This window comes from Bidens hawaiensis, unplaced genomic scaffold, assembly GCF_021521415.1.
Source record: "Bidens hawaiensis isolate Kalapana, Puna unplaced genomic scaffold, B.hawaiensis_p1.1 tig00027767_1, whole genome shotgun sequence".
Taxonomy (NCBI): domain Eukaryota; kingdom Viridiplantae; phylum Streptophyta; class Magnoliopsida; order Asterales; family Asteraceae; genus Bidens; species Bidens hawaiensis.
In genome coordinates, this window is record NW_027494501.1 from 216,141 (window position 1) to 229,304 (window position 13,164).

The 13,164-nt window shown below is 38.2% G+C and overlaps 1 protein-coding gene across 1 annotated transcript; it reads left to right on the forward strand.

The window, feature by feature from the left end:
• Nucleotides 1–11,213: 11,213 nt before the first annotated feature.
• Nucleotides 11,214–12,536, forward strand: LOC143575867 (uncharacterized). The gene is made up of 3 exons (XM_077060126.1): nt 11,214–11,533; nt 11,630–11,898; nt 12,055–12,536. The coding sequence occupies exons 1-3, from the start codon at nt 11,214–11,216 to the stop codon at nt 12,534–12,536; spliced, it is 1,071 nt and encodes a 356-aa protein (XP_076916241.1).
• Nucleotides 12,537–13,164: the final 628 nt, after the last annotated feature.

Here is a 13,164-nt window from a genome sequence, read left to right on the forward strand (position 1 = left end):
TATGATATCTAATTTATTTGGAAAACTTCTCGGATAATGAATATCCGAGTGTTAAATTTATAAACCTTTGTTTAAATATTGTATACAGTATTTTAATAATTGAAAACTGAGCCATCTACACCTTGCGAGCGTTATCTTCTTGAATTGCTCTAATTCCTTGCCACATGTACTAATATGTTTCCCTGAAATAATGGGGGGAAAATACGTCAGCGATATGTTGGTGAATCGTTGACTATAAAAACATTTATTATATCATTTTTTGACTGACAAGATAGTTTTCTTGAACAATCTCAGTAGAAACGTCTCTTATTTTTGGGATTTGTGCCACTGCCATACACACACAATTAAGGTTCTCCGGGAACTGACGCCCATTGGAGAACTTTTATTATGATCTTTAGTCTGCGGCCACGTAGCCTTGATTGATATACTAGACAAATTAAATTTGAATCCATACACATGTGTACTTGGTCTGAGTTGCTTTTATTTTCTATCTTGTAATTTACGGATCACATAATCCCTAAAATCTTTTTGTTAGAGATCATGTAATCTCATAAAAATTTGATTGTCTTTGTTTAAGATAAACAACCCGTGTATCTTGATTGAAAAAGGTTTAACGTATTCACTTGTGATTGTCTATTCTGAATGATGTGGTGATCTCATTTGAAAGCCTTTATGAATGAATTATTGATTGACCTATAATAAAATATGATTATATAAATATCCGGATCGTCTCTTAATCCGGCTACAGACCTTTAGTCTGGTTTGATAGCTTTAAACCTTGATTGATCTTTGTTTCAATAAAATATTTTGGAAATGAATTCCTTCTCTTTATTTGCTAATAAAGTGCTATGTTTCTTCTTCAAGTGGAAATGTCTATGATATGTTTCTTCTTTAAGAAGAAACGTCAGTTGTCTATAACCTTGATATATAAAATCTTATGTTTCTTAATTATGAAGAAACACTATTTTAGCTATAGCATTTGTTTATATAATTTTGTATTTCTTAATCATAAAGAAATCTTATTTAATTATTACCTTTTAATTTTGAGCAAGGTCTAGGCTATACCCCCGACTAGGGTTTAAGCCTTGAAATATTAATATTTTATTAGGGCAGAACCCCTACCTTGCTTAGCTTAATAATTACCTAGACTTTCGGCAGCACTACTGCACTTGCATGAATATCGGGGTATTCTTGATCAACTTTTCTTTGCACACAAATCGAGGCAACGTTCAAGGTCGCCGGGTCGTGCACGCACTTCAAGGCAGAAAGTCCGTTACTTTTAGTTGGTACGCACTTTGAGGAAACGTCGAGTATTTGGCACGGATTACGAGGTTCGGAACGCCAAACGATACTCAGCACGCAAAACGATGTAGAGAGAGAAAGAAATTCTAGAGAGAGAGTGGTTTTGGTGTGTGGAATGAAAGATCTGTGACCCTCCTTTATATAGGCTGAAATTGGGTCGCATCGCAATACGTGATGGATCCTTTCTTATGGTCATCGCGTATCGCGATGACTCATGTAGCTCAGAGAGTGCCACGTGGCCTGACACATCTGTCACGTGGTGGACATGCGTCATCATGTTATTATCCTTGTAAGTATCGCGAATCACGATGGCTCCTTGGCTATGCCCATCACGTATCGCGATGGGTTAAAATATCCGAATTTTCATTTTTAATCTGTTTACTTTGATAATTTGTCATGTTTGGGTCCTACTTGCAATGTCCAAAAATACTAAGGCGACTCTCAAGCGGCTCGCGGCGATGCGAGCGTGCGAAGTGCGCCATCAAAGCGTCACATTGCGCCCAACACCCTTCGCCGTCGTCGTCGTCTTCTTCTCCTTCGCCATCGTCATCGTACTCGCCCGAGCCCGTGAGCGTGCGCGTCGGGTACTCCGCACCCTCTACTATGACCATTTAGTGTATGCTATGCATAAAAGAATATTACTATGGAAACTCCATCTCTTATAAAGAGCTTCCATTTCTTTCTCACTTTCTATGTGGGATGAGTTTTATCTTCCTTATTTATACCCATGTGGAATGATTTCACTTTCTTCCATCTTTCCATGTCGGATGGATTCTTTATCCCATTTTATTTATATGGGATGGATTTTTTTATGGAATATTTTTACTTCCTTATTATCTTTTTATTTTCCTTATTTAAATTTTTCCCATTACTTATCTTGGGAATAATTTTGGTCCTTCAACTTTATTAAGTTGTCAAATTTAGATTGAATATTTGGGGATGTTACATTGAGAGCATGCACTATTGCTGCTAGCTTTAAGTCATGCGTCGGGTATGTACTCTCATGAACTCTCAGCTGTCTGGACCCATAAGCTATCACCTTTCCTCGTTGCATTAACACACAACCTAACCCACGATGCGAAGCATCAGTACAAACAACCAAATCCTCGTCACCTTCGGGTAGGGAAAGGACTGGAGCTTGTGTTAGTCTTTTCTTCAATTCCACAAAAGCTTTTTTCTGGTACTTACCCCAATTGAATAACACAGTCTTTCGGGTCATACCGGTCAACGATGCGTCTATCTTGGAGAACCCTTGAATGAATCTCCGATAATAGCCGACCAACTCTAAGAAGTTGCGGCAGTCGAGTTTTGCGGAGTCGTCCAATTCATTATCGCCTCAATCTTAGCTGGATCCACACTAGTCCCTTCATGATTGATCAAATGACCTAGAAACTATACCTCATGCAACCAGAATGCGCATTTTGAAAATGTAGCATACAACTTCTCTTCCTTCAAAACCTCCAATACTTCTCTTAGATGTTCTGCATGGTCAGACTCGCTCTTTGAATAAATCAAAATGTAGTCAATGAAAACGATAACTGACTTGTCTAACATTGGCCGACAAACCCTATTCATCATATCCATAAACTTTGCGGAGCATTCATTAGACCGAACGACATCACGTGGTACTCGTAGTGTCTATACCGCGTCTGCAACGCTGTTTTAGGGATGTCTGCCTCCTTCACCTTTAACTGGTGATAGGTTGATCTAAGGTCTATTCGAGAAAACCAACTCGCACCTTGTAGTTGATCAAACAAATCATTAATATGTGGAAACGGATATCTATTCTTTGCCGTAAGCTTATTCAACTCATGATAGTCTATACACATCCTCATACTTCCGTCTTTCTTCTTAACAAATAACACCAGTGCACCCCACAGGGAAACACTTGACCTTATGAAGCCCTTATCGAGGAGTTATTGCAGTTGGGACATCAATTCCTTCATCTCGGATGGCGCTAGACGGTAAGGTGCTTTCGCGACGGGCTGTGCTCCTGGTACCAAGTCTATCTGAAATTCTACCTCTCGTCCGGTGGCAACCCCAGAAGGTACTCAGGGAACACTTCTAGATAGTCGCACACAACGGGAACATCTTTCACTTTCTTAGTCTCTGCTGTAGATTTTACAACATACGTTAGGTATGCACCGCACCCTTGCCTTAACAAACATTCGGCTTTTATCATCGAAATGCCATTAAGCCCATAACTTTCTCTATCACCGTAAACCGTCACAGTATTACCATCCAAAGATTTTAACCTTATCATTCTGTTCTTACACACTATCTGAGCCTCATACTCAAGATAACTAGTCAATGCGCAACACTAAATTGAATCCTCCTAAGGTCATCTTATACAGGGTAACAGGGAACTGACGTCCCTCTAACTCTATCTTACAATCCGTAATCATTCTCATTATCCTCTCCGAGGTCTCACTAGTGGTTTCTACTGTAAAGGTTTCAGGCACACGACAACATTCCATTTTTTCTAACTTATTAATTTTCGTAGCTACAAAACTTCTATTTGCACCTAAATCAAACAATACAGGAGCAGAATTATCGTTTACTAAAAATGTACGTGTCATAACATCAGGGATCTGCTTGGCCTGTTCCTGAGTCGGCATGAAGGCCCTATTCTTTGGCCTAGTTTGCTCAGCATCTTTTCTTCCACTTCCTCTAGCTTCACCATCAGTGCACTCCCTATCCATATCGCCGGTCTTGCTGCACTTGTAGCATGCGGGCTTTCTAGTGCAATGTGGAGCATAATGCCCCACCTTTCCACATATGTAATAGGCATTCTACCCAAGCTTGCACTCTCCACTATGAGCCTTACCACACTTGTAGCAGACGCATGTACCCTTACTCCATCGCACTCACCACCGTGCAACTTACCAGAAGTCTTACATGACTTCATCTCCCACACCTTCAGGTGCTTGCCCTTGGGGTTCCACATCTGAGTACCGGGTCGTTTAGCAGGAGCAACCCCTTTTTTGTCTTCCACCACCACGTCATCCACAGCCAGGTCGTCATAAAACATCTCTGCAAGTTCAACATCAAATTTTAAATTAACAGGTTTACTAGCCCTGACGAGTGTGCGGACATCCTGTGGAAGTCCTCTAATGTAACACTTGATTCGCTTTGCTTAGTGTTCACCATGCCAGGCACCAACCTCGACATGCGATTAAATTCAGTGGTGTACTCGCGGTGTGTAATCATTCCCGCCAACCTTATCTCAGCGCTCTCTACTTCCGCATCAGCACAGAAACATTTTATGACCATCTCCATCAAGTCACCCCACCTCATGGCTTTAATCTCTTCTCGGATCTTCCTCTGTGTCATAGTATCCCACCAGCCTCATCACCAAACGACTGGGTTGCATAACCCACCGCTTGGTCGAGACAGCACTTGCTAATTCAGATAACCTTGTCCAAAACCAGTCAACGTCGGCTGGTCATATCCCTTGAATGACTTGTAGTTGCACCCACCTCGGCCCTTCTTCCCTTCACCAACTTTCACAGACCGAACTTCGCTTGAGTCTTCCTTATCAGTCTCACCGTCTTTCTTGTTACTCTCCACAGTCTTCTCAGTGGTCCTTGCGTGACTCTCAGCATACTTATCCTGTTGTAGGTTCTTTGCTGCAGCAGCTATAGCTTGAGCAATGACAATTTGAACAGCAGGATCAAGTTGGTACCCTTCGTCTAGCTCAGTTGCACTTTCTTCTTCTCTCGTGTTAGTAAATGGTTCTTCAGAAGGTTCCTGGACCATACGTGGCCTACCAAGACATCACGTACGACCTCCTTGACCAGCCACCTTCCTTGCTCCAACCATTCATATTCTATAAGGAAACACAAGCGTCATCACTCACGGAACTATTTAGTACAATGACAGTAAGGCTAACAGGTAATAACAGTGGCTTGTTGTGATTAGCTGATCACGTTACTTTCCGTGTCTTATACACTTCCTTTTATAACCTCACTAGTGCTAGGTGCTACTACTTACACATACATATAACCTACATTCTTATCCCTAGCAATTAAGCTAGCATGCATACCTTATTATCTAGCAATTAAGCTAGCATTCATATATCCTCTTACTTTCATCTAGCATGCAAATACATATACTTCTAATTCATTACACGTACTTGATCATGTACTTTACTGTTCTTGAGCTTGCTTGAGCCACACATGGCTTTCCTGAAATCACATCTTCTTTCTTTTCTTCTTTAAGTTCCATTCTTTGTTCGAGTCTAAGCATGTAGGATGCTTATTTTTGTCGAACTTATGCTCTAATACCAACTTGTAAGGACCCAGTCCCGGTGCCCTACTTTAGCGTTCGATTTACTCATAAACACAGTTCCAAGTATCAGAGTGAATTAAAACTTTTCGCGGAATATAATAAGTCAACCATATATTACATAACATACTATAATTTTTTCTTAACGGCATTCAAACTAAAAAGAGTTAAGTGCCATTTTAGTACCTGTGGTTTGGTCAACTACGCAGCTTTAGTACCTATTCTTTATTTTGTGCAAATGGCTACCTCAGTTTCAAAAAACTTGCAACTTTAATACCTTTTTCTAACCCCATTTAATTTTGTTCGCTAAATCAGGGGTAAATTGGTAATTTCGTTATTTTTTATCCTTTTGTTTTCTTGTCAGATAATGGACTATTAAAAAGCATGGCTTCGGCCGGAGCTTTCAGTTTGTGGTGGACTATTAAAAAGCATGGTTTGTGGTGGTGAGCTCGATCGGTTTTCCGGCAAAGGTTAACCAGCCCCAAATCAAACACACCAGTCACGGATTTACGCAACACTATCAACAATCTACTCCTGTATCATCCCTTCAAATTTCCCGTTACTTAACCACAACAAAAAAACAACAAAACCCCATCATAATCTCCTTTTTTCCAATCCTCAACTCACCGGAAATCCACCAGCACCAGAATCTTTTTCTTCTTCTTGTAAAACACCTTACAAAGTATCTCCAACAACATATCATTTATCCTCTGGTAAGCCGGTCGTCGATTGTGAGGGAACTCCGGCAGATTCCGATGAGGTGTGCAAATAGTGAGGAAATTGGGGATTATCAACGTCGTTAGAAATTGGGGATTTTTAATCGAAGATTTTAAGAATTGATGATCGTGAGAAGGGGTTAAAGATTTTAGGATTATGCAAATGTTTGGTGGCGGAAGTGGCCGGAGCTTTCAGATCTGCTGCGGACACCGTCGTTGAATATGAGAGCGTCAATGGAGCGACGTTCTGGTAAGGTGCAACAGTGGCTTGGTTGCTGATTTCAGGTATGTTAACGGAGCGACTTTCCGGAGCTTCCAGATCTGCGGCGGATGTTTTTTATATGTAAAGTGGGGTTTTTATAAATGTAGGTTAGGGTTAGGATTTGAGTTTTGAAGGGAGGAGGTGGAAGAGGAATTCGTGTGCCAGCAGCGAACTAATTCGCAAGTGAGGTCTCCGGGCTCCGGTGGTTGGAATCCATAGACGACGGTGACCGGTGGAGAGATGAGGGTTATTTACAGGATTGAAAATCTTTTAGAAGAGAATGAAAAAATAAATAAAATAAGGAAGTAGGAAATTACCAAATTAACCCTGACTTAACGGACAAAATTAGACGGGGTTAGAAAAATTCTAAAATTGCAAGTTTTTTGAAACTGGGGTAGCCATTTGCACAAAATAAAGAATAGGTACTAAAGTTGCGTAGTTGATCAAACCACAGGTACTAAAATGGCACTTAACTCAAATAAAAACATAACTAAATATAACATTCTTCTCAAGATGCCAGTATCCTCAGTCCAATGCCATGTGTCTTCATTCAAGACAACTGCCTTAGCCTATTCACCTGTGTGCATACTAAAAGTCAGCTACGTTGTGTGAGTTCTAGTTAATCAGGCAATCATACATTCATACACTTACTTACATATGCACATCCGAATATACATATTATATACTTTACCAGTTTACCTTTCTTTCGTACATATGTACATTCTTTCATACTTTCATACTTTCATACTACATGCATAACTATCTTTACCATCTCAAATATTAGTAGGGTCTGGTCTTTTCTGTCTCATATGTTATTAGGGTATGGTCCCATATGTCTCAGATATTATTAGGGTCTGGTCCCTTTTGTCTCAGATATTATTAGGGTCTAATCCCTTCTGTCTCAAATATTATTAGGGTCTGGTCCCTTCAATCTCAGATATTATTAGGGTCTGGTCCCTTCTATCTCAGATATTATTAGGGTTTAGTCCCTTCTTTCCATACAACCATACATACATTTCTTATCATATAAATTTTTAGTATATACTTTCATGCGTACTCTTAACCTCATACATATATCATTCATACACATTCATATAACATACACTTATCACTTAAGGTAAGCGTATTAACTAATCACATTTAGTATGCACATAGCCCCAAAAACATAACAAGTAAATGGGGCTAGAAACTCTCACATGTGTCATGTTCCTTTATGAGTTATAGTAATACACTCCTATGTTGTACATGGCTAACTGTGTAACAATTCATAAATTAACTACTTATAGCTATATCATTCTTCATAGTTAGTGAAACCCTTAGCTAACAGGGTCCAGGGCAACTTGAAAAAAAATTATTTTCATTAATAAGTCTTTACTAAAAACCTCATCAAAAACTGAAATTCAAAACCCCCGTATATATACACTGGTACATATACGCCCGTATAAACATATGAGCTCCAAACATATCCGTTGGGCACATATTCGTCGAATATGTGCAGGTCAGCTCATCCTTAACGCGTTTTTAGGGTTTTTCAGCGATTCTGACGCCGTCAACTACCGTAAACCACCGCGGTTGGTCCAGATCAAAGCTAAGGTGGCCCTTAAGCTCGTTTTTAGATTGATTAAACACCCGATTGAAGCTAGATCTAGATCCAAATGGCTCGTCCGACGTCCCGGGGCTGCAGTGTCAGGTTTTATAATGTAGGGTCAGCTAAGATTAATGATTTCTTACCTTCGGATGCTCTTGCATTGCTTATTAGGATAGTGTAGAGAGTGTTTGCCTTAAGTGTGTGTTTTTAATGGTGTAAGCTAAGGTGTATAATGATAGAGATGGAAAGGATTTGGGGTATAAGGGGTATTTATACCCCTTAAGCCCATGGACCTTAGGTCCATCTTCATCTTAAGTCCATGATTTAATCTCCGTCTATTTTAGCCTACCATCCGTTTATCACTATTTATTATATTATCATTATTTTTCTATTAACCAAAATTTATTCTTCTAACGTAAATAATATTTTATTATTATTCATAGAAATTCGGGATGTTACACCTCTTATGCGTCAACCACCATCATCACCTGAATCAACCGTCCTTTTTTCATTAAACAATTGTGTTCATGTTTGTTCGTTTTAAAAAATTGACATCTTCGTGTACATTAATGTCCGTTCGTTAAAAATTTTTAAAAAATCTACATATGTCAATTGAATGAGTTCAAACATTAAAAAATATAATAAACGTAACAAACTAATATATACGTATTAAATCAATTAAAATATCCTAAAAAATAAAACAAATCCTTACAAATATAAAATAGCAAACGATTAAAAACTAAATAACCCCTTTAACACGGGGACTCAAAGTAGTCTCATTAATATATAAACATGTGCACACATAAGTAAATGAACCTTTTTTTTTGCTAATATTGTTAATATATAAATATCTAAGCATGAGCACACAAACGAGTGTCTATACTTTAAAAATAAGGAGATATTGGATTTTAGTAATTCAAATTTTGACTCATTGATCGACGCTAAGCTTAAGTTAAGAATGTATCACCACAGTTCCAACTTTCAACTTATTTCCTTTCACCAGGTTTTTTACTTACGAAGTCTAAACCCATTAATATGTGGTTGCTTACGTAAATAGTTATGTGGAAAAAAAATTATTAATAATTAGTGGGGCCCACCAAACCACTAAACCACCACCACATTCACTATCATCTGCCACCATCAAACATCGTTGGCCATCACCACCACCTCACCATCAGGGCCGGCCCAGGCCTATGGCAGGGTAGTCGACCGCCATAGGCCCGACCACCCGATAGGCCCGAAATTTTTTTTAAAAAAATTATATTTTATAAAAAAATTTGTTTAGGCCCTCTTATAAAATGTTTGTAGCCCAATTATTTGTAGGCCATAAGGCCCATAACCCATTACAATTTAGAAGAGCCAGGAGGGAGACATCACGAAAGCCTGAAAGGTTTTTTAAAAAAAAAATACAACCACCACACCATCTTCCAAATTCTAATTCCATGCTTTACAGACGTACCACAAAAACTCAAAAAGGCAACCACAAACCACCACTACCGACGGCAGCCTGCACCACCAGTCCACCACTGCCGCAGCCGGCTCCAGCCCTGCTCTGACTCCGTCAGTCCGTCCAGCGCCCAGCAGGGGTTAGTTCTGAGTTCTGACTTCTTGTTTATTTGTTTACTTAGTTGTTTAGTTTTATACTTTTATTATACAAGTTAGTGGGTTAGGGAGTTAGCCAATTAGGGTTAGTAACAGACTAACAGTTTGTCAGTTTTATCAGTTTATCAGTTTATGTCAACAGTAGGTTTGATTGTTAATTGTCAGTTTGTTACTTTGTTTTTGTTTATTGAATTAACACATATATATTATTTTTTAGGAAAATGCCTCCTAAATACAAATACATATCCGATAATGAAAAACGCAAAAGAGGAAACGTGACGAAGAAAAAAGAAAGTCTCAAGCCGGGGATATATTTAAGTTTTTTACAAAACAACCAGAAACTTCTAATGTTAATGAAGAACAAGAACGTGTTTGTGTTGATGAAGATAATGTAATTAATGTCGAATCTAATGTTGATGGTAATGTCAATGTGGATGAAGATTATATTGATGTGGATGTTCGTGTTGATAAAGATGATATTGATGTGGATAAAGATGATGTGGATGAAGATGATGATCATGATGTTGATGTTAATGTGGATGAGCTAATGTGAATGGAGGTAATATAAATACAAAAATTGATATTTTTTTATCCTAGAAATTGAGATGGCCTTAATCCGTTCATGATTAATATGTTGGTTGAGAAAGGTCCAAAACGAGATCCTATTGATAAGTTCCGGTGAATTCAACGGGAAGACGGTTTTCTTCAAGCATGTATACTAGGCATCTATGTAATGGAGACACTTATGATAGAGTATGGCTAGTGTATTCAAAGGATGTTGACAAATTATTTTGTTTTTGTTGTAAAATTTTTAGAAAAGGGCATCCGAAAGGTGGGTTAGATAGCGATGGTTTTGCTACTTGGAAGAATTGTTCCGTTAGACTTAAAGACATGAGCTTGGCATCGAACATTTGAAGAATATGAAACGATGGTTTGAAATGCGAAAGAGATTGAATTGTAAGGAAACCATCGACAAAGTAGCATACGCACAATTCAAGTAAGAGAGAGATTATTGGCGAGAAGTTATTTTTAGGATTATTGTACTCGTGAAATTTCTTGCTAAAAATGGTTTAGCATTTCGGGGATCCTTAGAGAAGTTATACCAAAAAAATGATGGAAACTTTTTGGGATTGGTTGAGATGTTGGAAGAGTTCGACCCAATTATAAAAGAACATGTACGACGTATTATGAGTGACGAACTCAACGTACATTATCTTGGTCACAATATCCAAAACGAGTTAATCGGTTTACTAGCACATCAGATTAGATTCGAAATCACCGAGAAGATAAAGCAAGAAAATTATTATTCTATCATCCTCGATTGCACCCCGGATATAAGTCACTAAGAACAAATGTCTATAATTGTGAGGTATGCCAATATCAATTTAAAATCTAATTCGCTTACCGTTGAGGAATCATTTTTAGGTTTTCTAGTTGTTGATGATACCACCGGAAAATGACTTTTGATGTTACACTTGAGGAATTAAAGTCTCTTGGCCTTGATGTCAATAATATGTGTGGTCAAGGCTATGATAACGGATCGAACATGAAAGGAAAACATCAAGGAGTTCAAAAGAGATTCTTAGATATAAATCCTAGGGCTTTTTATGCCGCATGTGGTTGTCATAGTCTTAATCTTGTACTATGTGACATGGCTAACGCTTGCACTAAATCTAGAGAATTCTTTGGTGTCATTCAACGGATTTATAGCGTCTTTGCTAATTCTACTAAGAGGTGGGCGCTTTTGAAAGACAATGTTAAAGGACTCACTCTTAAGTAAATGTGTCCTACTCGTTGGGAAAGTCTTGTGGATAGTGTTAAACGGATTAGATTTCAACTTTCGGATGTATGAAAAGTTTTGCTTGAAATTAGGGACACCGACGGGGGTAATAAAACTCAAAGCGATGCTCATACGCTAACAAAGAATGAATTTGGTGAGTATGAATCTTATTTAGCAATTGTCATTTGGTATGAAATATTATCAACGGTGAATTTCGTTAGCAAAAGACTGCAAGCCAAGGATATGATTCTTGATGTTGCTATTAAACAAGTGAAGAAATTGATCAAATACTTCAAGAATTATAGAGAAGTGGGGTTTCCTAAGGCAATTGTTGATGCTAAAAAAATTGCCATTGAAATGGGTGTTGATCCGGTATTCTCTTAAAGTCGTCCGATTATTAGGTAAAAACAATTTGACGAGTCTCGTGAGCAAGAAGTTTTGTTTTCACCCGAGGAAAACTTTGAAGTCAACTACTTTTTATGTATTGTTGACCAATCGATTTCTTCTCTTGAAACAGGATTCGAACAATACGAAAAACTATTTGGTTTTTTGTTTCCTAGAAAGTTGAAGGCGCTTGATGAAACAAAACTTAAATCGTGTTGTTATACTCTTCAAGAAGCATTGAAGCATGGAGAAGAGTCTGATATTGATGCCAAGGAACTTTTTTTGGAGTTGAAGTTGTTTGAGACTTTTTTATCTAGTGATATTGTCACCCCTTTAGATGCTTTAAACAATGTGGTGCAAGATGGTTTTTTTCCTAACGCGGTAAATGCATATCGAGTGTTGTTGACTATTCCGGTAACCGTGGCTTTGGCCGAAAGAAGCTTTTCAAAATTGAAGTTGTTGAAGACTTACATGCGATCCACAATGTCCCAAGAAAGACTTAATGGCTTGGCGATGATATCTATTGAGAGTGATGTGTTGAAAAGCATAGGTTATCAAGAGTTGGTCGAGAGTTTTGCTTCAAAAAATGCAAGGCGAGCATCGCGTTTCGTTTAGGTATGTAAATTAGATTAGTTTGCTACAATATTTATGTTTTGTGTATTGAAATTAATATTATCATCGTATGATTTTCTTTTTTATTTGCGTTATCGAGTTTATATTTTACTTAAGTCTTAAGGCCCAAATTCGCCTTCGGCCCAAATTTTTTTTGTGTTTCTCGGAGCCGGGCCTGCTCACCATCTTCATTAATAAACAAAGCAAGCGTCTATACATTAAATAAATTTAGAGAAGTTAATATCTAAGCACGAGCACCCATACGAGTGTCCATACTTTAAAATATAACAATGAAGTCAGCATCTAAACACTATATGTCTATATTAATTCATTCGTTTCCCTTTTTTTTTTAAACGGAAAATTAGGATCACTCACGGACCACTAGAGTATCATCGTGTCATCAGCAGAACCACGCGATCATATCCATCTCCACAAGGCAATAATGCCTAACCACCAATTCAGGAGGAAACCCAATAAATCTTGGAAAACCCCTTTGTAGGATTCAAACCCAAGACCTTATGGTCCCTAAGCCTTATCCCACTACCAAGATGCCATTAGGCTATAAAGCGATGGACATTCTTTGATGTACGTGACCGTATGAATTTTCTTTTTCATACCGAATAAAGACTTT